This window comes from Miniopterus natalensis, chromosome 1 (genome assembly GCF_054644295.1).
Source record: "Miniopterus natalensis isolate mMinNat1 chromosome 1, mMinNat1.hap1, whole genome shotgun sequence".
NCBI lineage: Eukaryota > Metazoa > Chordata > Mammalia > Chiroptera > Miniopteridae > Miniopterus > Miniopterus natalensis.
This window is the reverse complement of record NC_142081.1, coordinates 143,647,873-143,674,839: the sequence shown is the minus strand read 5'-3', so window position 1 is coordinate 143,674,839 and position 26,967 is coordinate 143,647,873. Positions and strand designations below refer to the sequence as shown.

The window sequence follows — 26,967 nt, the reverse complement described above, 5'->3', positions numbered from 1 at the left end:
TGAATTACATTGATTGCTTGTCTAGTTTAAATCTACTTCACATTGGTAATACAATTCCAATTTTGACACACTTAAGTACCTTTTTTTATGTTTTACTGATTTTTCCTTTTTATTTCATAATGAGATTGGCCTATACTATTCCTCTTCTATTTCGGGTAGGTTTTGATTTCACCCACATGCTAGTTTCATAAAATAAGTTAGGAAGTAAAATCTCTATTTCTATTCTCTGGAAGATTTTATATAAAACTAATTTTATTTATTATTTAAGTGATTAGTATAATTTTCTGGTGACATCAACTGAACTGAGACTTCTTTTGTGGGAAGATTATTAATTACTTATTTAATTTTTTAATGGTTAAAGGTCTACAAAAATTTGCATTTCTTCTTGAGTTAGTTTTCATAGGCTATATTTTTCTATAAATTTATTCATTTTATATAAATGTTTAAAATTATTTGCATAAAACTTTTCATCATATCTACCTATGAAACAAATTTTTAACAGCACCTGTGGTAATGTGTCTTCTTTTTAATGTTTATTTGTTACTTTTCTTCTTTTTCTTGATCAGTTTTGTCAGAGTTTTAGCTATCTTATTATTAATACAGAAATCATTTGCATTATATATTTATTTTCTATTTCATTAATTTTTGCCCTTAATTTTGTTATTTTCCCCCATCTACTTTGTTTGAGGGTTTAGTTTGCTATTTAAATATTTTTCTAAGTAATATGTGCATTTAAGACTACAAAGTTCCCTATAATCACTGGTTTAGTTTTATCATGCACATATCGTTATAAAATATTTTGTTTCTCTTTCTATTTAACATATTTTTATCATGTTTTTTTCCTATGATCCATAGGTTATTTATAAGTGACTGTCTTAATTTTTAAACATACAGAGATTTTAATTGTTCTAATTATAGTTTTGATTTATAGCATAATTGCATTCAGCTCAGAGGAAATACACATTTGGGCTTTTGTTTCAAAGGAAAGATTCATGCAAGATATCTGGCACAGCATATGAACATTAAAGTTTTAATCAGGTACTAAGATATGCAAAATTACAAAAGGGTGGGACAAATAATTATATACAGATTTTCAAATAAAATATCCAAAACCTGTTCTGTAGACACTTGAGTTCCTTTACCCACTTACAACATTAAAAAAAAAAAAAGCATGGAGTGAGACATGTAGATATTATCTGAGAGGAGGCTGTCTTTGCAGAATACTTCTTTTAGTCCCATTCCCACTTTCCCACCTCCAAGGAGCAAGACTTGATAGCCCCCTCAGTTCAAGCCTACTGTATTATGTGAGCCCTACTACAGTTGAAAGGTATAGTGGCCTTGGATCTGACTCACACCTGGAAATCAAGAGAATGAAAGTTTGCTGTCTAGCTGCTTTGATGTGGGACCAGGGAGTTATTACTAAGTTGATAATAAGCTTGCCCTGGCAGTGATTATATATATATAAAGAGAGATGACCTTTCCCTGTGGATCAAATGGAGAGAGAGAAGGAGAGAGTGGGCGTAGAGCTTTGAGTTCTGTTCCTTAGGGCTGTGTAGAGTTGGACACAAGCACAAAACTACTACTGCTTTGGAAAGAGTAAGAGTGAACTCCCAGAATGAGGATCCATTTTCATGAACCAAGGAGATACAGGGAAGAGAGGCCCAAAAGCACGCCTTCAAACAACTCATGAACATGCACCATTTGGAAGCTGGCTTTAACCATCTGCCATGCTCTAGGCACAACTTATGGTGCCAGGTCAAGTAACACATTTCATTCAATTTTCTTACTAGTCCCTCACCCTGCTCCCAACATAGAATGATCAGAAAGGGGCTGGAGGAGAACAGAGAAGAAGAAAAATAGAGACCCTATTTTAAAAAGTCACTTTGTAGAATTTTATTCCACACTGGCATGAACTAGAGGAGATAATTTTCAATTATTATTTTGGATTGTACATTCAAATTTTGAGTTAGTACACTGCATTTTTAGTTGTCAACAGAACTATGCATTTATTAAGAATGAGCAAGAAAAAAAGCCACAGGCCTCCAATATTTTCATCAAGGGCAGGAAGTTAATGTCCATCAAATAAAGAGATTGTGGGAAACAAAAATGAAGTAGAATTTTAATTACATTTTATAATGTGTAGTTTATACTTTCTTTAAATCATTTTCTAAGTGTTATGCTTTCTTAAGACTATGAAACAAGAGTAGTAATCAGTGCTGTTAATTACTTATCGAAATATTTTAATAAAAGCATTCTTCTTCGTGTGAAATGAAAAAGAAAAAAAATGATGACTGGAACACGTCTTTAAAATTCTGAGATTTAGCTGGCAAGCCTAGTTAGTTGAAGGAAATTTCCCCAGAACCCTGCCTTTTCAAAATCCATTGAACCACAACAAATGTGGTGATAGCTTTGCAAATTTCACACCTAATGCTTTGATGAAATTCTACAGATTCTATGAAATAGGAAAAGGGATTAACTCAGTGTGCACAAGGACTGGGCAGAGAAGTAAGTGAGAGAGTCAGGTAGGGTACAAGTGTACATATGTTTGTAGGAAAGAGAGGATCTCACAATTTAAAGGGACACTTATTGCTCAGGTTTAACTGAATGCTGCTATGAGGAAATATAAAGCCCAGAGTTTCCAGAAGAGCTGAAAATATGATTTTCTCTGCTTTTTTCTTTTCTGTTACTGTTTTTGTTTTGTGAAATGTTCTTATTTGTAGCTACTATTCTCTTGTAGTCTTAAAACAGTGAAGCCGAACAATACACACCTGCAGGTTACTAGTTAGAGGTTAGTTTGTGAACCTTACAAGAAAGGCTGTTAAACTCTTGTGACTTATCCCAGCTTATTAAATAATGACAAAGTAATGAACCAGTTGACAAATATTGCCATTTTCAATACTAGAAGGTTTCCTGCATATCTAGCTCAAATTCATAATGTCACAGCTTTTTCTTTTTCTTTCATGCTCTTATAGTATTTATTAATGGTAGTCATTTAATTCTCCCTATCCTCTCAAACTCTCCTGCCTCTTAAGAGTTCTCTGGGAACCAGAATAAATTGTGTTTGGAGTATCAGACACATCTTGACCCCACTTGAAACTTCGATGGAAATACCGTGGCACCGTGGCTGTCTCCCTAATCAAACACTGTTATTCAAGGTGGCTAATTTTCTTGAGAAGTCTGTAGGGCAGAGACCCAGACTCTTTCGGTGTTAAACAGGAGGGAGATTAATAATAGAATTGAAAGCAATCAATGAGATATTATAATGAGTAGGGAGTGATGGTCATAAAAGCTGAAATTTAAGCCTGCGTGCCAGGGGAGATTGGAGTCCTTCAACTAATACTTGTCTTGGCCAAATCTAGCTTCCTATTATCCTAAACTAGTACAATCAAAAAGAAAAAAAATATATATTTCACTGAATTAATATGAAAATTTTCCCTGGAAGCACTAGACCCCAGCACTTTCCTTGAAAAGTCAACAGTTCTGGTTATCTTGTGGACATGGGCCAGTCAAAAGGGCTCAGATGCCTAGTCAGGAAACTTGAGTCCAGTCCAGGATCTCTCAGAGAGTGTGTTGATGTACGAATGTGCAAAAATTATCTGTAGTAATTGCTGGAAACGGTTTGGTTTGGTTTGGTTTGGTTTGGTTTGGTTTGGTTTGGTTTGGTTTGGTTTTAAAGGGGTCCTAGGGATCTCTGGGGCTGAGCACTGGACAAATATATTTTAACACATACTTTAGGTGATTTTTATGAGTAATAAATGTTAAGAGCTATTGTTTTGTATCATAGTGTGTGTCCTTGGACTTTTCTCCTCTGATAATGAGCACAGACACCAGTTTGCCCAATCCCATGGCCAATGGCAAGGATTCAATGAGATAACTGATCATTGAAAGTACTTTGAAAATGTACAATATTCTACAAATGAAATGGATGGACATTTGAAGGAATGGCAAGAGATTTAATAAGAGGAAAGACCTCTATGGGGTACTGGGCCTGTAAAAGTGGCTAGTGGGTTATGGGGAATACTTCTCCCAAATCTTTAGAGCATTTAGTATGCCCCTCATCTCTCTATTGTTTTCTCTCCCTTTTTCATTCTTTATCTTTCCCATGCAACCCTATCACATGGGTTCTCTCTCTCTCCGTCTCTATCACTTCCTCAATTTCTTTTAACCTTGTTCTTACTTTCAATCTTCTTCTGGACATCAATAAATGAATTTCTCTCTCTCCTCCCACCATCAAATCTCTCCAATTTATATACAAATAATACCACATGGAAAAAAATTTAAAAAAAACCCACATATCTTTATTGATTTCAGAGAGAGGAAAGGAGAGGGAGAGAGAGAGAAACATCAATGATGAGAGAGTCATTGACCAGCTGCCTCCTTCCCGCCCCCTACTGGGGATCGAGCCCACAACCCGGGCATGTGCCCTGACCGGAAATCGAACCCCGATCGCCTAGATCCTAGGTCGATGCTCAATCGCTGAGCCACGCCCAGCTGGGCGGAAAAAAAATTTTTAAATGCCATCTGTTGGTGCGTACTGTGAGAAATGTCTCTCAAAGCAGAGAATCAGCCTTTCACATGCAAAGCAATACTTCCCAACAGACCTATCTGAAAATTCCCCAGGGAAGTAAGCATTAGGGAATACAACTGAAACCTTGCTCCTGTGAATGTATCTAAGAATAACAGGATGAAACTGAAGCCAGGTAACTTGAAGCAAAATGTACAGAAATTGTGGCTGCATTACTGTAAGGTCTTACTGTAAGATCTGGAAGAAGTCTTTAATATCATTTAGTTAAGCTATGATCATTTTGTAGATGGGGAAATTAAAGTCTTGAGCAGTTTAAAAAAATTGCTTGGCTTAGTCACACAGCAAACTTGTGACCCCTGGTAACTAAACCAAGGGCTCTTGGCTCAAAGGACAGTACACTCTCCACCATCTCACAGTGCTGACTTATGATACCAATCAGAGCTCAGTGAGAATAAAATATAAGAACTTTGTTGTATTGCCAGAGACAGAGAGAGACAGAGAGACAGAGAGAAAGGGAGCTAAAGTAGCCTTTATTTTATGTGTGTACTGGTAAATATTATATATTTGTAGAGGTTTTGTGTCTTTATTTAACAAAGTAAAAAGCTGTTAATACCATGTCACCTGTTGGAAGGACATTTTGATCATTTACTGATCAATGAAATTTTAAAAACCTGGGAATAACAGAATTTTCTGATGCCTTTGCTTCTGGACATCATTAGAATAAAGTTCACTTCTCAAAATACTGGACCAAGACTTCAGAAGTGGAAAAGTAAAATCTATAATCAATGTGTCTTTATGACTGAATTTCCATAAGTTTACATTTTATTGTAGTGGGGATGAGAATTAGTCTGCTCTAAATGGTTCAGGTTACCTGATGAATGATGTATAGAATTATAGGATACCATTTTTGTGTGCGTGTGAGCAAGACGCAGGAATGATTCAATACTTGCATTCAGATAATCAGGCCATTCTTGTGTGATTTGCACAGTCAATATAAACCAAAGACAAGCATTTTCTATTATTTATACAATAATAAGATGGCAAGTCAACTTCATAAAGCAAATCAAATAAGTCCAGTTGACCAAGAGAGTATCTCAAAACGACACTCACAACTTCTCCCCTACACAGGCCAAGGATAAAAATAAATATTGCCCTCAAGTTACTGAAAACAAATCCAAACTGCCTTGGGTATTTTCAACCCTGCCCACTTTCGGAGAAACAAAGTTCTCCAAATTAAAGCAAGAGCTAGTTAGTTAGCATCATCTAAGTGTCTGAAGATATGTTGGGGTGAAGATCAGTTAGATATGGTCCTTGATCCCAAGAGATTTATATTTAGTTAGGCTGTAATAGACCATAATAATAGGTTTTTAAATGGTTGGCAGCATTATCATTTTTCTTTCTTCTACTTTCAAATCTATAGAGTTTTAAACTTAGTTGATATAAAACTTGTACCCAATAAATGAGGCTGACAGAAATGAAAAAGAAAGGAGGAAAAAACTAACAAAAAGTTTATTGATTCACGTAACTGAATTGTCCTAATCCTAATAATGCAATGACTGTGAAGAAATCTTTAAATTAGTTCATTCTTTTGCATTTAAAACAGCAAGTCTCACTTTTTAAAACTGGATTTGCAGGGAGACAGATAATTGAGGGATGTCTCATTGTAACAGGACAGAGGAGATGTCACAATGGCCTTGAGCTGACCTATTCAAGACTGTGGCCTTTGTACCCTAAAGAGAATGTCCAAGACTTCGGGTGTCTTTGCCCTTACACTTGCCAAATACCCTAGGAGGACAATTTCACAGTTCATACCCAAAATTCATTTCTTTTCCCTTCAGTTAAAAATAATTTCAATATGTTACACAAATATTTTTCTGTGTTTTGTGTGTGTGATTTTTATAATTCAAGCATTATTTCAACACACGACAATTTAAATGTGTATCAGCCATAAAAAACATGTAAAGGTATTGTGGTAAAAGAACAATGGTGGATTGGCAGTTAAAGGCCCAGCCAATAAGGAAAAATTCTCACATTTATAAAATGCCTTCTTATTTATCCATTGATTCTATAAGTTAAATGTTAGCTTGCATATTAACAACTGATAGTAATTTGTAACTTACACAGCATCTAAAATAGGCACTCTTATTTTCATGTAACACCAACCCTGTTTCAACAAATATTTTTTCTCATTAGAAAAAAAAATGGGGCTAAGAAATGTTTAGTGTCTTGACTAATTTCAGCATATTAATAAGCTAGATTCAAAGCTGGTTCTCACATTAAGACCTAGGTTTTTTTCACTAACATATTCTACCTGTCAGATTAAGCAATGCTTAATAGTTTAAAATAGGTAATAATACCTATTTGAAAAGGCATTATTGAAGCTCGATGATTTTCAGACTAAAAACAATTCTCATTAAATACAAACATAATTTTGCTTATTAATTTGAATAATTAGTTTACACAGTGAGTTAAGAACTTATAAATCTGAAAGACATTCTGGAGAATACACCAGTCTGTGTATTTTAAATTGTTCCTCTATATATTGTGATTAAGAATGTATCTTGGCACTCATCTTTCTAGTATCCTGTATCAATTCTATTGAGAAAAATTTTCATATGCTACTTTTTCACTTTGTGGGAATTAACATTATAATTATTTAAATATTTGCTGTTTCTGGATTGGAATCAACTTGGAAATAAATTAAGTTACCTAAGGAATGGGATATAATAAACTGTAGGACTCTACATTCTAAAACTCAGCAAAACTTATTAAGTTACCACATGCCAAACACTATTCTAGGCGTTTTATGTACATTACCTCTAGTGATCCTCTCAATATCCCTGTGAGTTAGGGACTGTGCTCACCCCATTTTATAGCTAAGAAAGCTAAAATGTATATAACTTACTTGCCTAAGTACATACAAATAGTAAGTAACAGAGTTGGAATTTGAATACAGACAGTTTGGTTCCAGAAAAATTATAAATGTGACACCAAGTGATTAATTCACTAATAAGTATTTCCTCTTTGCTTTTTTTTCTTTTTCTCCAAGTCCCACATTAACTGCACTGACATTAATATTAGAATCCTAAGCACATTTTTTTCAAACAACATAACAATGAGTAGGTAGGCAAATTTCTACAATTCCTTTCAACAGAGCCCCTAAGAATTCATTGAATTCAGAATATATATTTTTTAATGTTTCTTTATCTTTATTGTTGAGACCATTACAGATGTCCCCCTTTTAACTCCACTGATCCCCTCCACCCCACATCCATCCCACCCCCAGAGCCTCCCCACACCAATGTCCCTGTCCATGGGCCATGTTCATAAACATACAAGTTCCCTGATTAATCTCTCCCCACTTCACTCCCCTCCCAGCCTTCCCTCTGAGATCCCTCAGTTTGTTCCAAGCTTCTGTGTCTCTGGATCCACTTTGTTCATCAGTTTATTTTGTTTATTATATTCCACATATAAGTGAGATCATTTGGTACTTGTCCTTCTCTGACTGGCTCATTTCACTTACCATAATTCTCTCTAGTTTCCTCCATGCTGTGTCAAAGGCCAAAAGGTCCTTCCTCTTCACAACCACATAGTATTCCATGGTGTAAATGTGCCACAGCTTTTTTTATCCACTCATCTACTGATGGGCACTTGGGCTGTTTCCAAATCTTAGCTATTGTGAATTGCACTGTTATGAACATAGGGGTGAATAAGTTTTTCACGATTGGTGTTTGGGGTTTCTTGGGATATATTCCTAGAAGTGGCATCACTGGGTCAAATGGCAGGTCAATTTTTAATCTTTTGAGGAAACTCCATACTGATTTCCATAGTGGCTGCACTAGTCTGCATTCCCACCAGCACTGTACTAGGGTGCCCTTTTCTCCACACCCTCGCCAGCACTTGTAGCTCATTGACTTGTTGATGGTAGCCATTCTGAGAGGTGTGAAGTGTTACCTCATTGTGGTTCTAATTTGCATCTCTCTGATGATTAGTGATATTCAGCATTTTTTCATGTCTGTTAGCCATTTGTATGTCCTCTTTAAAGAAATGCCTATTTAGGTCCATTGCCCATTTTTTAATTGGATTGTTTGTCTTCCTTTTGTTAAGTTGTATATGTTCCTTATATATTTTGGATATTAACCCTTTATCCAATGTGTCATTGGCAAATATGTTCTCCCATACAGTGGGCTCCCTTTTCGTTTTGTTGATGAATTCATAATATTGAGGGTTGTTATATCTAAGTAAAAATTCATTCATAGTTCTGTGGTTTTAGTGATACCATTGTAATTAGCTAGTTATTAATAACACGAAAGGAGCAAAAGGAAGGCCAGACATTATGGGCATTACTATCCGGGCAGCTTCACCAGGACAATGCAATTTCACACTCCCCAGGAAAACCACCAGCCCACTCCCTGCAGATCACTGGAGAAAGGGGTCCAACAAAGGAGAGAGAGGCGCATGTGTAGTGAAGTTGGGGTAACTAGGTAAGGTGACTGTCAGTCAAACCTGGGAACAGAGATCACTGACCAGAATGGGCAGGGGCACTGCAAGTCCAAGGAAGTTTGGGGTTACATAATCCCCCAAACAAAGGAGTTGACCCTCTTGGCTCTTGGCTCCAGGCTTGCTCTTGGCTCTCTTGCATCACCTGTGTTTCCTCCATAGCCACGTGGCCCTGCATACACCACATGCAATAGACTGATGGACTGCAACTGGGAACACAGACCAAGCTAGTCTTATGCTGGACTGGACACTGCTCCAATATGAAACAAAATTTCTGGACCCTGGTTTTGATTCTAGCTCTGCTGAAGCCACAGCTATACTTCTATGCTGCGGCAAAGGGAAATGGGACCTTGGAGACTCAGGGGTTTAATCTCACAGAAATAAAGCTTTTTACAATATTTCATCCTCGAGTGCAAATCTCAGAAAATTCCTTTTCTCAGGATATCACAAGAAGCCCACTCCCACAAGCAACATGGAGTTTAGTTGTTGGTGTAGATGTGCCAAAGATACTATGAGAGTCAGCAATACCTTCTGAATTACCTTATAGGGCAAATCTCTATCCCTGTTATTTTCTATCAGAAAAATTCAACTACTGCAGTTTCACAACATTGGAAGGTATCAAACTATAGGGGAAGATTTTGAAGAACAATGTCCTTTGGTTTCATTGTAAGCCATATCACCCTTATATAACTTTATATTATTTCCAAACCTCTGTTTCCTAATCAGTAAATAGGAATAATAAAACTGAACTTGAAGTGTTGTGATGGAAGTAATGTGTTTAAAGTGCCAGGCACAATAAGTGGTAGATGTCAGTAGATGTTATGATGATACTTATTTGGGTTAACTTGTACCAGTCTCTGTTTTTTGATACAACTAATTTAGGATTAGCTCATTATATGACTGATTAAACAGATTAAAAAGTGGTTTACATTTTAGATGAGCAGAATGACAAGAATGAAACCAATGACACTGACATTTTTTACTACTAACCTCACAATATAATTTATAATTGACTTACAGACAAATGATTGCCTTTTTGATCAGAATTTGCCAAATGAATAAAACCTGAGTAGAATATTATTTAATTTATGCAACAAAAAGTTTGATTAAAGCTTTTTACGTGTGTGTGTTTTTAAGAGAAGAGGAAGAAAGGTAATGAATATTAATCAGAGTGTCAGAGAAACTATAACTAATCTATTCCTAGATATACATTATCATCCAAACAAAAATGTTTCCTTTAGGAAAAATAATAAATTCTGGGTTGCCATAACAATGGCTGGACTAAACATGGCCAGAGAGAATATAGGGAAAAACACTACAGGTGTCTAATACTTAATATTGTAGTTGCTTCTATTTAGAGACTAGTTATGATTATCTCTATGAATAAATTATTCTACAAGACCTAAAATTTCTATTCAAGTTTAGAAATAGAAATTTTAGATTGCCTGAAATTTAGCTACCATATAGTGGCCTTTCTAGATGTAATTAACGCAACTAATGATCTCCATGCTGATGCTCATTTTGAGAGTAACAGTACAAAAGGATCTTGTTTGCTAACTAAAAGAGCTTTTCTAACACCCAACAGGCACTATGATCCTAACCTGATAGTGCTATAATGACTCACAGGAATTCAGTAACAGGAAAGAGGCACTTACTACACAGGAATTGAATGTCCCTTAGAGTAAATTCCTGCTTTGACAATCACTGTTTAGCAATGTGCATTGCAATTTGTTCTCAAAGATGAAGAGGAAGTTGGAAATGATGACAGAGAAAAAAGAATATAAATTATTTGGATTAGATAGTTCTTTACAAGTTAAAATATTTACCTCAGGCTTGAAATGTAACTTTGTCAATGAAAAAATGGGTAATTACCCACTAAATTAAAAACTTTTCTGAGACTCAACTATTCATTGTTTTTTCTCATCATCTGAATAATTACAATCAGCAGGATAAAATTGCCAGAAAATTCTAGAATGATCATGTCTACTTTTAGGTAGAAGCCATTAAAAAATAAGTAGTGAAGAAAGAATGCTAAACAAATGGATCGGGGACTGAATACTTTTCCCCTTGAGTTTGTTTCCATATTGGCTCACTCTTATAATAGATCCCCCATTTTAGGTAAGATCTGCTGAGAGTAATTAAGCTAGATGGAAGTGATAAGTAAAATGATCGCTAAAGCAATTCACGTTACTTAATACATGAATTAGCAATGTGTAGTATTTAACTTCCTTGCAACTTCTCTTTTTTGAATTTTGCTTGTTTAGAAAGCCATTTTGTATTTTGGGAAGTTGGTTTATAATAAGATTTCTCCTTGAATATTTCTAACTACAAGAAAATATTATATAAAGTATTTGATGTCCCAAAAGGAAAAAAAAAAGTAGTCAATTCTGTTTAGATATTCATCCTCCCAATGATTATAGACATAGCACTTTCTTCTTCCAGATTTTTTATAAATTATTACTACCTGGCACTACATTGTCCATCTATCCCTATCATCTCTTCTCCTGCTGGAGCTTGGGAATTGGATTACTTTTGATGATACCTACTTTCATAGCCAAGAGTCAAAATAATCTACTGTGTCTATGTTCTGTTCTGTGATTCATACCTGTCCATAACCTTTTCACAAGGACAAGGAAGCAATCTGATGTGATCGTAATAGAAAGAAAGAAAAAAATAAAAAATAAGAAGACAACTATATCATTCATTTATGTATTCATTTAGCAAATTATGTCCTTATGTGTTTAGAACTGTTACTAGACAAACAATAATAAATACGGGCCTTATTATCAAAGCACTTATAGTCTGGTAAAGGAGATGAGATATACACAAAAATAACTATGACAGATTTGGAAAATAAGTGCCATAAGACAGTATATGAGCATCCAGAAGAGAAATAAATTGTTTCTCTATGTTATTAATCTTACAATAGGCATGATGAAGAATTCTTGGGATTCAAGAGTAAAAAAACTCACTCCCTCACTATCACCTCCAGCTCCAGAAGAGTTCCAACTACCCACCAGACAATTTCAATTTACCATTGGCTATCTCTATTTGGATATGTTACTGGGATTTCAAATTCGCCATGTCTCAAATCAAATATATCATTTTTCTCCCTAAACCATCTATTGTTCCCTATCTCTACTCCCAAGCGATTTCCCTACTTCTACTACTAAAGTAACCCTCTCTGTATATCTCAGTCACTTTCTCCCTATTGCCAGTCAATAGCAGGTCAAATCACAGACTTTCTACTTCCTTAAAACTTTCCCTCATACCCTTCTTTTCGTTTACTGACAGACCCTTAGACTTTCAATAACATTTGAACTATTTTCTTGAACTTTTACCTTTCCCGACTGTGTAATAGTCTACCTCTATCCTGCTCACAGATTAATCGTCCAAGTTTATAACCCAATCATGTAATTTCCATGCTCAAACACATTTAGAGGCTCTAAACTAATTTACTAAATGAGTCAATATTTCTCATCCTGGTATTCAACATATCCTGAGGCTGTAATTCCAACCTTATCTGTTCAACCAGTGATTGCCTTACATTTCTAGGATAGCTTATACACATGTTTAATGTTCCTACTCAGGAATTTACATTCATCAGGAACCTCCTCATTTTCAAGCTTCAGAGTTCATCATAATTTCCACTTTTATATGAAGACGTTTCTGATGTCCCTACACACAAAACTAAGCTAGTTGTGAATTCTCCATTTCATTTTTGATTTACCATTGAAGGCCTACAGTATAATCAAACTTGTAATTAGTTGGCTCCTCCTCCTTTTTTCACCACTTTTAAGGCAAGGGCTGAGTCCGATTGATCTCTTTAAACCTTCAGCATTTAGCATAGTGTGTCTAAAAATGTGTACAATCCATTTTTTCCCCAGGAAATTGAATGTTCAATCATTAGCGAATGAATTTCTCCAAGCAATTAAATTCTTCAGATACCAATAAATTGATGTTTGTTCCTGCTTGCAAATGCCTAAAACATTATAATCTTTCCTAAATTAATGTAAAGTTCAAAAAGCTAATGGCACTTGAAGAGGAAGTTTCTTCCAGGGACTCCTTTTTGTTGGAATCCCTCTTCATTTAAATTCTCTCAGTCCCAGCAGTCAAAAGCTCATGGATCTAGACTTAAAAGCCAAAGGGGCTTAAAAGCCACTGTAGGGGTCTGTTCAGCTTGAAATACAATTTTGAAAACCTCTGCAAAGAATGACAGTTCCTTTTCAGGAAACTCCCATACATATCTCAATAGAAAGCTTTGCAAATTGGAAATTGTAAAATATTATACCACCAACCAAGTAATAGAAAGTCACTCACTGCCATGTAGAAAGATTCCCTTGATTTTCAGAAAGAGTACAAAAAACTATATTGTATTTATTTAAACCTCAGGCTAACAAAAAAAGTCAGAAAGAAAAAGAAAGCCATCAATTTCTCTAAAAGATCATTATTTAAGAATAAATTACTATGCAAAAAAGCATGGATCTTCTTGACAACTTGTGAATTTAAGACAGATGAAGTACCGAAATATGTTAAGCACTCTAAGTTTGGGGAACATATAAAGCTTTGAAATCAATGTGTTTCCGGTAAAGGGGGTTGGGGGAAAAAAACTTACTAAATCAGCTTAGGAAATGCTTCATTTCCTGCACAGTATCTGGCAAGGAAAACATAAAACAGGTAGAACCAGGCGCAACAAAATCATACAACTATATGGGAAAATCTCTCCAACTCCTAGGCACCACTCAGTCGGTCAAATTATGCTCCCAGGCTAGAAATTTCTAAGATAAACGGAGTGGTTTATACAGACACTTGCCTGAAATTAACAGACAGGCTTGTTGGCGAGGTTGAAGAAGGTAGTCATTATTTAACTGCTGTCTCTGCTCCAATGGGAAATTATCTTACTTGGGTTAATAGTTCATTAGAAAGAAGACACCCTTAAAAGAGAGGTTAGGCTCATTACCAGTGAGCTAAAGGAGACAGGTATTTTCCAAAAAATGACCATATAGAAAAATCTGCCAGATCATCTCTGGGTCATCCTTAATCTTTCCACCTTCTTAACGGCCACATTTTGCAGGCTGTTCCTATTGATCCTATTCCACTTTGCTTTCAGAAAGACACGTAATGCATTCAGAGTTTAACGATGCCAGGAAAGTAGTGTCCTGATGCTCGCAGAGCAGCCTAGCCCAGTCTTTCAGAATTTATACTGACCGGACACCTGTTTGTGAGCAGTGTTTTTCATGCCTTCAAGGCTTCTGTAAATCTCTCCCATGCATACTGAAGAGTTACTTCTAAACTGGTGCATTGATTTCTGTGACACCTCATAAAAATTCTTTATTTTAAGAAATCAGATTCTTCGGCTCTTCCAAGTCAATTGGATGGCCTTGACAGCTACAGAAACTTAACCCTGAAATCTTCAAGATGCCTGGTAAGCCATCATATGTAATTTTGAAATATATGGGGATTTGTTCTAAATTTACAGATATATTTGAGAAATTAATGATAAATGTTTTTCAAGGAGTATGCTTAGTTTTTCGTACATTATCACTGGAAATTAGAATTCTATAGGAAGCAAACTTTTGAAAACAGCACTAGCAAAATGAAATTAGAATGGAGTTTTTTGGGTTTTTTTCCAGGGCTCCTCAAACTCAGAGTCAATCTTTCCCAACTGTGCTCTTTTATGACAGTTTGTACTTCGGTTTTCTCATTTATTAAGGCTGTTTTGTACTAGACTTACATGCTTATTTCTCCCAATAACACATTTACCACTGAGGGCAAGAACAACGTCCTGCTCATTTTTCATTCCTTGCACTGCTGAGAATATGGTAGGAGCCTAATAAATATTGATTAAATTTAACTGCTCACTGTGGATCTCTCTGGAAGAGTTAAAAGTCAATTACAATCATTTCTTGCAACTGGTCACTAATATAGTCAGGGCTTATGTAGGTACACATATAGCCTTTATCCGAGTTTCAGAACCTGCAGCCAATGGGCAGGGTTTTATGTCTGTAATACCCGAAATGTTATGCAAAATGTCGTGTGTAGATATGTGCATATTTCTGGAGCAAACATCTATAAACTTTAATCAAATGAATCCCGTCTTTACCCACCCCACCTTCTCAGGGTATTAGGATTCACTCCCCTAAGCAGCTTACTCAACCTCTCAGTTTATCAAAGCCAAAATATAGTTGGGACAAACACAGGCCAGCATCTGCAATGTGATATTTCCAATTACAGCCTTTCGCCCACACACGACAATCTTGTTATTTCTAGACTTATATCTGAAAAGAGGACATTTTAAACCAGCATTTACCCCAGATTTTTATGCTCTGAAAAGGTCACTGTATATTCCCAGTACCTTTATGATGTTGTCAACGACACTGCAAGGCTGCTGCGCCAGCAAACATTTCCCTTCGGTGAAAACAAACCTCCTCTCTGTAGAGCCCTCTCTATGCACTCACAGTCAACACCCACACACTCCACTCAGCAGATGAATCGCTGCATCTAAGCTTCAGGGGAAGCTCCCTGATGGTAAACTGAGGCTAACAGCCCCTACTAGTGAAATCTGATCCACATTATCAGAGGAATAAGAGAAAATGGTACCTATGTTGTCGTCACTGCTACAAAGACTGGACAGAAGACAAAGGACGGTCACTTGAAGCAGTTTCATGGTGCCCGGGGATTGTCGCAGTGGCTCCTCACTCCAGAGTCAGGCAGGGATAGCTCCCTTGCAGCCTGGCAGGACCTTATTAGCAAATGGAAAAGGTGTGCTGAATGTGAGCAGCCACTGCCCATGCCTACTTATTTCGGGGGCTCTGATAAAGAAGGGAGGAAATACACACACTCCCTTTGGGAGTTCAGCAGAGGAGATTTATTGTTTCAGTCCCTTACAGGAACTTTTTTTTTTTTTCTCTCTTCCTTTGGCAGCCACTTGTGTTTTTGTTACTACATTATTTTGTTCTTCAACAAAAAGGTCAGGGCGGGTTTTGAACAGAAACAGATCTTTCTTGAGAATGGATCATGCAGCTTTCTAACTTTTGTTTTGAAAGTGCGTTTTGGAGTGGTTATAAAGGGACCTCACTAAAGAGTGACTCAGTTTGGATAAAGAAGCTTTAACTGCCTGAGGGTTAAGTTTTAGAGTAAAGTCCACAAGGAATCAACTTTTCTTTTCTTTCCAAATTGAAAGCCAGATTAGCAAGGACCGCCTTCTGAAGATAAGTCCAAAATCTTAATAAGTAGAGCATACCCTACCCGTAAAGTAAGCAAAGAGACTTCTGAAGGGATGTACAGGGAAGTGTCTCAGGATATCCCTAATAGAACTCAGCAAAGACATGTAAATGTTCACTGATCATTCTTGGGTTTTATTGGTGGAAAATGATGAAGAAGAAGAAAAAATTACAATACCCTGAGGGTGCAATTGGAATGGCACTGAGGTGGGATGCTCCAGCAACAAACTGGTGAAGTTGGGAGGGATGGATTCTTCAAATCAGAAGAGCAGGCTAGATATTCTGTAGATCGGGGATCTCTTTAATATTAGTAGTAATTGATTAAAACATGGTGAGTACACAGCCACAACCCTGGCTGCAACCCCCGTGTGTGCCAAGTAACTCTACACTCTTCCTCAGCCACAGGCTGCACATCTCATCTCAGATGATTGCCCTTTTCTATACCTTTAGGCATAAGCTTCCTGGACAAAAGAGGGTCAGTGCATCAGTATAAATTCATCTGCTACACACACACAAAAAACTATTCCAAAATTCTACTTTAATCTGTTTATAAGGACTACACACATTTCACTGCTGCATAGGGCTGGGAAGGATTCCTTTAAAGAGGGGTTAGAGCAATTTAACTAATCAGAACTCCCCAGAACACTAGCTTGTTTCATCCAAAGTTATGTCAAACCTCACAAGTTCGATTTTGTGTATAAACAAGACTTAATTTTACTAACTTTTCTAATTTATTTTCTAAAACCGACTACTTTTGGAGTTGTTTCTTTATCTGGCATATCCTGGAGAGTATAGAGACAGCAATGTAAGTGAATAAATGTCACATGCACATTCCAGAAATAAGATGGGGTGTGGCCATGAGCTCACCATCAAGTACTCACATTGCCTCACTTCCTGCACTTTGCTCTGCTTTATCCCTGGAGCTTTCAGCACACAGGGTCACCACTGATGTTGCTCACAATCATTGCTATAAGGATTCAATAGCATTTTGATTTCTCAGCCCTGACTCCTAAGCATTTCCATGAAAAAGACTAGATATCTATTCTAAGAATACTTGATAAAAAAAGTATGTGTAGTTAAAAGACAGGACCTATAGATTTAAAAACTAGAACTAAAAAATTTGCATTTTTAAGTGACTAGGCAAAAATATAGAAGTAATATAGTGGGTCATCATTATCTTATAAATCAGAAGATATTTTTAAGATAAAATAATTAAAATAACAGTGATTGCCACTGAAGAGATGACTGATCGATAACATAAACAGAAATCACAGACAGAAATGTAAATATAGATATATAGATATAGATATATTTGCACATATGTGTATCTATGTGTGTCTGGAGAGAGAGATTAGATATATAGTAAAAACAGTTCATACCATGCATTATTTAAGAAATGATTTTGACAAGTTGTTAGCCATCTTAAAATAATTAAAGTTAGGTCTCTATTTTACTTCAAATACCAAAATAAATTTCTTAACTGTTAAAGATTTAAATGTAATAAACAAAATCACACAATTTTAGGAGAGACTATGGGTGACTATTTGCATATAACTGGGTGGAGAGGACATTTTTACATGATATCAAAAGCAGAGCACCTAAAAAAAAGACTTGATCTGTTTCCTTACATGAAAATTAAAAGATTTTGGCTCAACACACCATAAGACGAAATGGCAAATAAAAAATTTGAAAAATATAATACACAATAAATATTTGATATTTTTAATGTGTAAAGACCTCTTAGTAATCGGCAATAAGACAACAACTCTGCAAGTGAAAAATAGACAAGAACATAAAAGAAGAAACAGAGGCCCACAAAATGGAAGAAAGTGTTCATCTCACTAGAAATCAAAGAAATGATTATTTAAGAATTGAAATAACTTTTTTTTTTTTACTTTAAAATATAATTAGGTATATTTTCTGACAATGCTCAGTTTTGATGAATGCTCAAGAGTGGTTAATGTCTTATCCTTGGTGTATGGCCTTTCTGGCCTGTGACTTGACAATATACATTACAACTCTTAAAGAATCATACTCTTTGAGCTTGCAATTATATGGTTAGAAACTTGTGCTAAAAATGAAGATGCTCATTAAAGTTCATGTTATTATGAACATTTGTTAACAACATTAATTATTAGGAATAAGATGGAATATTATTCTGTAACAAAATAGTATTAGAGAAATTTTATACATGTGAAAATATGATACTTTATTGCATGTACTTATGTATTTATGCATTTAATATATAAGTAAATATATACATATGTGTGTATATATATACAGAGAGAGAAAGAATTAGAAAATGTTAACACTGTTTATCTCCTGGTAGTTAATTATGGATGGTTTTTAACTTATATTTGTTTATTTTTCTTAAAAACCTTTTTGTAAACACATATTTCTACCTTTAAATAACAAATCTTTTGTTTTACCTGATACTTTTTGTTTAATTTAATATTTTGAGGGAATATTTATACAAACATTTTATATACATTCTACCTTAATTGAATATTTTAATTATTAGTAAGTATGTTACTTGAGTGCTTTAATGAAATAAAATATGTGAGAAGAACTAAACCACCCTAACCTGAGAGAGGAAAAGATGTTTCTGTTTTGTTTTTTTTTTTCTCAATTTGTCTTCTGTATACCTTTTATAATCGAAAAGATAAGTTGTGATTTTTTTTCTTTTGTTTCCCATGCCCAAGGAGATATATCAGAAAAAAATCTTGCTAAGAGAAATGTCAGAGATTTTACTGCCTGTTTTCTTCTAGGAGTTTTATAGTTTTGAAACTTATATGTAAGTCTTTAATCCATTTAAGTTAATTCTTGTATACGATGTAAGAAAGTAGTCTCGTTTTACTTTTTTTGCATGTATCTGCACAATTTTCCCAACACCACTTATTGAATAGACTATCTTTACCCTATTGTATGCTCTTGCTTTCTTTGTCAAATATTAATTGGCAATATACTTGTGGGTTTATTTCTAGGCACTCTATTCTGTTCCACTGACCTATATGTCTATTTTTATGCCAGTACCATGCTGTTTTGATTACTCTGGCCTTGTAGCATACTTTGATATTGGGTAGCATGATACCCCCAACTTTATTCTTTCTCAATATTACTGAGGCTATTCTGGGTCTTTGTGGTTCCATGTACTTTTTGGATTATTTGTTTAGATCTGTGAAATATCCATTGGTATTTTGATAAGAATTGCATTGAATCTATAGATTGCTTTGGGTAGTATGGACATTTTAATGATGTTAATTCTTTTCTTAAATGTTTTTATTGATTTTTAGGAAGAGAGGAAGGGAAAGGAAGAGAGAGAGAAAAGCATCAATGTGAGAGAGAAGCATCAATCTGCTGACTGAACCTGCAACCTGGGAATCAAACTGGCAACCTTTTGGTGCATGGGCCGATGCCCAATCAACTGAGCCATAAGGGCCAGGGCTAATGAGGTCAATTCTTATCCATGTTTCTAATTATTTGTAACTTCTTCAATTTCTTTGCTTCAGTGTCTTACAATTTTCTGAGTGCAGGTCTTTTATCTCCAATTGCACTAATCATCAGAAAAATGCAAATTAAAAACATCTGTCAGAATGGTTATTATCAATAAATCAACTTAAGGGGGTAGAACAAGATGGTGGCATAGGTCACAGCTGCACCCGCCGCCTCCCGCAACCACATCAAAATTACAACTAAGATACAGAACCACCATCACTCAGAGCCTCCTGGGATCTGGCTGCACAGAAGCCCCACAGCCAGGGAACTGAAGCAGCACCGAGACCGGGAGGAGGGGCGGGGACACGGGCGGATCGGGCCGGATCCTGGAGATGCGGCCGCAGGCCCACACCCGGTGCTGCGGCCTAAACCCCAGAGGGAACCTCAGCGATGGGGGTTTCCTGGAGGAGGGGTCCCATCCCCACAGCAGGGCCCCAGCCCAGGGCTCCAGGGCTGGGAAGAGACGGCCCCACAACTCCGGGCTGTGAAACCAGCGGGGACTGTGGCTGAGGGTCACGGAGGCTGCGGGAGCCCCAGCAGCTCCTCTAAAGGGCCCGGCACGGACTCACTCGGACGCTCCCTCTGAGCCCAGCGCCGGGCAGCAGCCTGAAAGGACCCGGGACACTCGGGGAGGAACTAACCTGCCTGAGATCCGGGCGAGAGGTGGAGGGGCGGCTTCCTCCCAGGCGGAGGGGCTGACGGAGGCCATGGCTCCTTTGGCGAGTCCTCCGGGCACACAGCCCGCAGGCAGGCGCCATATTTGAATCGTCAGCACCTGACTCCCACCTTTGGCCCCGCCCCGGGATTCCCAGAGGCCCCGCCCCTCCCCACCTGCAGCTCATCCAGGCCACTTCCAGGGGCTTTTCTATGCAAGTGGCCTCTCGAGTCTCATGCTTAGGACTTTCCTAAAATCTCTCAAACAAGCAGCAGTGGGCCCTAAACGTCTTGGTAAGCGGCCCCAGGCCTGGAACTAGTGGCAGCTGCATTGGTTCATAGCTTGGCCTCTCCTGGACACCTCCAAGCCCAGCACAAGTAGCGGCCAACTACGGTTTGCTGTGTAGCTCATGCTGGGTGGCCCTGGGCAAGGCACTGGCACAGGCTGACTTTGCACCCGCCGGAAGACAGTGCACCTGGTGGTCAGACTGGACCACGCTGGATCACAACCCTACCACATCCACGAGTGACACATTTAAGGGGCTCACTTGGTGAACATCAAAGCCCCACTAAAGTAAATCCTGCTCCACAGAGGTGTCTCCAGCACAGCGGCTCTTTGGCTGTAGTTGTAGCTGGTCCTCACAGCCAATTGGCTGGGGGCCGAATTCCTCCCAGTGACACCTACAGCAACCAAGGCTCAACTACAACAGGACAGTGCACACAGCCCACACAGGGGAGCACCTAGAAGGCCCAGCTCAGGTGACTGGGGAGGCTGAGCCACTGCACCCTACAGGACACCTACTACACAAAGCCACTCTACAAATTCCAGGAGACATAGCAGCTCTACCTAATACATAGAAACAAACACCTGGAAGCAGTCAAAATGTGGAGGCAAAGAAACATGTCACAAAGGAAAGAACAGAAGAAATCTCTAGAAGAGGAACTAAATGAAATAGATCCAAGCAAGCTAACAGATACAGAGTGCAGAATTTTGTTTATAAGGATGTTTAATCTGACTGTTAGGGAAATAACTGAGAAAATCGATAATAAAGTATCAATTTGAAATGAAGGCTACAGGAACTGAAATGAAGAATAATTTACATGGAATCAACAGTAGAGTAGAGGACGCTGAGGAATCAGCAATGTGGAACATGAGGAAACAAAAAACACCCAATCAGAAGAGCAAAAAGAAAAAAGAATCCAGAAATATGAAGATAGTATAAGGAGCCTCTGGGACAACTTCAAGAGGCCCAACATTTGTATTATTGGGGTGCCAGAAGGGGAAGAAAGAGACCAAGAAATTGAAAACCTACTTGAAAAAATAATTACAGAAAACTTCCCCTACCTGGGGAAAGAAATAGACTTTCAAGTCCAGGAAGCACAGAGTGTCCAAACAAGAGGAACCCAAAGAGACCCACAGCAAGACACATCATAATTAAAATGACAAAGGTTAAAGACAAAGAGAGAATCTTAAAAGCAGCAAGAGAAAAGCAATTAGTTACCTACCAGGGTGCACCCATACGAGTGTCCGCTGATTTCTCAACAGAAACCTTGCAGGCCAGAAGGGAGTGGCAAGAAATATTCAAAGTGATGAAAAACAGAACTACAACCAAGATTGCTCTACCCAGCAAAGCTATCATTTAGAATTGAAGGTCAGATAAAGAGCTTCACAGATAAGAAACAGCTAGAGGAGTTCATCACCACCAGACCAGCACTACAGGAAAAGTTGAAGGGTCTTCTTTAAGAAGAAGTTAATGAACAAAAGAATCTGACAAAATAAATAGATCCAGAGACATTGATGCATTCAACAGACAGTCATATCTCAGGGGAAAGAGGGAAGGGGGGTGGAGGGTGGGAAGAGATTAACCAAAGAAATTATATGCATATATGCATAACCCATGGACACAGTCAATAATGGGGTAAAGGCCTGGGGAGGGGGTGGGAGGGAAGTGGAGGGGGTCAATTGGGGGGGTGGAATGGGACACCTGTAATATTCTCACAATAAAGATAAATTAAGAAAATAAATAAAATAAAATAAAAAAATCAACCTAGAGCTAGTGCTGGTGATGATGAGGAGAAAAGGGAACCCTACCTAGTACACTATAGGTAGGAATGAAGATTGGTGCAGCCACAATGGAAAATAATGTGGAGTTTCCTCAAAAAATTTAAAAATAAAACTGCCTTATAACCCAGCAATTCCACTTTTGAGTATTTATCAGAAGAAACCCAGAACACTAACTTGAAAGAATATGTACACCCCTATGTCTATTGCAGTGCTAATTACAATAGCCAAGATACGGAAGTAACCTATGTGCCCATCAATAAACGAGTGTGTAAAAAAGTGGTGGTATGTATAAACAACAGAATATTACTCAGCCATAAAAAAGAATGAAATGTTACCATTTGCAACAGCATGAATGTACTTAGAGGGTACTATGCTATATGAAATAAGTCAGTCACAGAAAAACAAATACCATATGATTTCACTTATATATGGAATCTAAAGAACAGAATAAGCAAATAAAAAAGTTGGAACAGACTAATAGATACAGAGAACAAATTGATGGTAGTTAGTGGGGAGAGAGGTTGGGACACTGGGTGAAACGGTGAAGGACAAATTGGTTATTACAGAATAGTCATGGGGGTGTAAAGTACAACATAAGGAATATAGTCAATAATATTGTAACAACTATGTATGGTGCCAGGCAGGGGGGGGGGGGGCATAGTTGAAATACTAGGGGAAATACTTTGTAAAGTAAATGATTGCCTACCACCATGCTGTACACCTGAAACTAATATAAACATGTTGAATGTAAACTGTAATTGAAATAAAATAAAATAATGAAATAAAAAAAATAGAAAAACTATTCTTACTTCACAACAACTCCTTAACCTGATAGGGATTAATCTCTTAAGACTATTGATACTAAAGTACATGAACATGGGGGCAGTGGGGATCATAAAAACACAGTCTCTCAGAGATGAGATATACAAAAAGTTACTTTAGTGCAAATTCTTACCTAACATTATCATTTGTCAGGAATGATGACAAATGATGGGTGAGCCTGCATGTCAACAGTTGAAACGATTGAACCTCATTACTCTGTGAGACAGTCCATTCTCCTGTTGGACCATTCTTCTTGTAAAAAAAATACAAAAAAATTTCATTTTCCTTATCTGCCTTACAATGCTCTGCAAATCACTGTCATAAATTGATTTTTTATGTACAAAAGTAAATTGAAGTGTGTTTATTCCATTAATTATGCAAATCATATGAATAAATAAATGAGATTTTTCTAAGAATTTTTGGGAAATAGGATGGCTTATAATTTATTCAAGTATATTTGATAAAGCACAGGTATGATTACCTCTGGAAATCTAGAATATATAAATTAACTGAAAAGTAAACAAGCAAGTCTAAATTTCTTCAATAGTTTTCCTCAATGTTCCATTTAGCTCAGCCGTTGCCATATACCCCATGTCCAAGGTTTCTGCTCAGCTCACTTTTAGTGTGCCGGAAAAGAGTATCTTAGGGAAATATTCTTTTCTTTTGTCAAATGATATCTATTAAAAGTTATTAACTGTGTAGTATATGCCAGGGATTTTTTTTATAGATTATTTTCATAGAAAACTGTGATATGTAAGTTGTGGACCCTGAGAAATAAGATACATACTAAGAAGGGCTCCCAGCGGCCTATTGGTTTCAAATTTAAAAAACTGAGCCTTGAGGCTATTTCTATATGAGTGCTTCTCATGCGAACTGCATTTCAGGGAGAAGCCTGCACTAAACTACCTGCCTCTGCACTGAATTGCCTGCCTTCACTGTGTTTCCTCCAATTGAGCCAACTCTTATAAAGGAGTTTCTGAAATTCTATTTCAACCAGTAGGACTGAGGCTCTCTTCATCCAGCTGGAGCTGTGCAGCTATATTCCCCATCAGCTTCTTCACCAACCAGTCAGGGCAGCTCCATTCTGACCAAACAAGACAGTGCTTTTTAGACCAAATAAACTGTGAGGCCTTGGTGTCCTCATTTGCATGAGGCCTAACCAATCTGGGACCAGCATTGGAGACTTCTGTATCAGTCCGTGCCCTTCTAACTCAGAGAACTTTTCCTTTCCACTGAAGACTGGAGATGTGTCCCCTGCTGGAGCTGAAGCACTGAAGATGGAACAGGGGAGATGTCTCACTGGAACAGAGTGGAGCAGACCAGGGCAGGGCAGAGCAAACCAGCGAAGAGCAGAGCAGAGCTGTCTAGCCAGAGAGAGCCCTGGCCCCAGGGCCACCTCCTTGTCTCAGGGCCTCCTAATAGCAGTTATGAGGTTCTAACAGCAGTGCTGTTTTCACAGCTGTGCTGTATCACAAGCGAGCTGTTTGCACTGAACAGTTTCATCTTGACCGCACCCCAAATTGGGGATTCCTGTAGACGTTGAACTGACTCCGCCAAGGACCTTTCAGTTGACAACGTGAATAACATCTAAGTACCTTTACTTTTCACTCTATATATGTTCCACTAATTTACTAATTTTGCTTTATTAATTTACCTGTTCATAAGTTTATTCCTTTCCCCGCCACCCATTTTAGTTCTTACTTTCATTTCTCAAATCCCTTTTTGCGTTGTCAGTCTCTGTGGCCATTTCGTAATACTAGAAAGAATCTTTCGCCGGACTAGATCAGAACCAATTTCAAAGCATGATGAAGTGATTTATTTACATGTCCCTTCCAAATTCCAGATGAATGGAAGTTGAAGCTAATTCTTTAAAAATCGTGTTGCTTTTTTCTCTCTTTTTTTTCCAAGTAAAGAAAGGCAACTTGCAGGCACAGCTTTCTGGTATTTATAGAAACATGTAAACTTAAAGTTAGAAACAGAATGCTTGTACTAGCCCATTTTTCTTAATAAACCACTCTACCCATAACTCCATGAGAGAGTTACCTTACTAATTGTTCTTGGGCTATACCCCAGGGATTCAAGAAACCGCTGCTTGCTCTTTGTCTGTATTTCATTCCTAATCTTAGTTCTTTTTCTTCCAGAATTCTGACTTTTAGCTTAGTCTATGCCTCTACCTATTAGTGTTTTAGTTTGGTTTTCTTTTTGGATACTGTATCTCAGATCAACATTCTGCTAACCTATGGAGAGGTTTCCCAGATATTGATGTTCTCCACTCTCCACCTTGACTCTTGTCAAAATCAGCTGAGATTTGTAGCAAAGATTTTTACTGTGTACTGAATGTCCAACTCCTTGTATTAGGTAGGTTCATGTGGCTAGTTCTGGCCAGAGGCTTTAAAAAAATAACATGTGTTACTTCTAGGACAATACATGAAAGAACAGGTATGAGTCCTCTATGTTTGCTATTTCCCTTTTATGGCGACTCTGAGATTATGTATTCCTGATGGGCAGTCTGGGTCCCTGTGTGACTGTGTGGAGCAGAGGTTTCCACTTCCAATATCATAGATCTGTTGTAAATTTTCATGAGCAACACATAAACATCTATTGTATTAAATCAATGAAATTTCAAGTTTATTTTGTTACTGAAGTCTATCCCGACCAGTAAGGATCTTATTCATTACTTTCTCCTAAAAATCTTGATTTGATAGAATTAAAATTAAATTGGTTAGACTTTTCAGATATCATCAGCCTCCCACATTAAATAGTAAACTCCTCAGTGGCAGAGCATTTGTCCTTGTCATCTATTCCCACAGTTTAGCATAGTGCCTGACACAAAATAATTAACTTTTTATATCAATTAGGTTGATATGTCAGCTCTGACCCTAACCTTTTAAGAAGATCTTATGTCGAGTCTTATTTTCTCCTCCACATTCACCTGCTCCATTTTTCCTCCAGCAATGGAAGACATTGATCTAATTGAAGGCTCACTGATTGGACCAGGAGATGGTTGAGAGGGAGGGAGTCCAAACAGCTTCTTAGAGATCATGAAGAGTTTCTTATTTTACTGAGAGACATTAGTGTAATATGAGAACATGTGTTAGGGGCACACAGTCTTAGCTCTGTTATTTTTCCTATGTGACTAAGGACAAGTTAATAAAGCTCTCTAATACTCAATTTCTCATTTTTAAAATGGAGAAAACAAATAATTTTCTCATGGAACTGTGGAAATAATACCTGAGATTCATACATGTAAATTACCTGAAGCATTTGGCACTCCTCACGTTCCTGTTACATGACACTACAATAGAAATAATTTTTGTTTGAGTCTTACTCATTTACCAACTGACAATGGCAGTTCTTGGTTCTGAAAACTACTAAGTTGATAGTATTGTTTCAAAAAGTAAAAATAATTTGAATGGAAGTATGCTAAAACCTATTAGTTTCTATATACAAATAAGATACTGCCTTTTAAGTTCTCTGAAAATTAGAATATTTTCATAAACTAGTGCAAATAGTTTTATGAACAGGGAGTTCATAATTAAGAACATGGTCATCATTAAATGCCTTGCCTTGCCAGAATGCAAACAATTTTAGCAAAATGCATATGGTTTTGAACTAAGCTTTTCAAAATAAGTCACTTCTATTTCATCACCACCTACAATTGTTTATAATGTTTTCAACTTTAT

At 37.2% G+C, this 26,967-nt stretch overlaps 1 protein-coding gene across 2 annotated transcripts in view; it reads right to left on the bottom strand.

Moving 5' to 3' along the window:
- Positions 1-15,779, bottom strand: part of EMCN (endomucin) — a 103,403-nt gene extending 87,624 nt beyond the window's left edge. For both annotated transcript variants that reach the window (XM_016223644.2, XM_016223643.2), the window contains exon 1: positions 15,626-15,779. In XM_016223644.2, the coding sequence (XP_016079130.1) occupies positions 15,626-15,692 (67 nt within the window). In that variant the 5' untranslated portion in view covers positions 15,693-15,779. The remainder of the gene's footprint in view (positions 1-15,625) is intronic.
- Between the last annotated feature and the right edge of the window lie 11,188 nt (positions 15,780-26,967).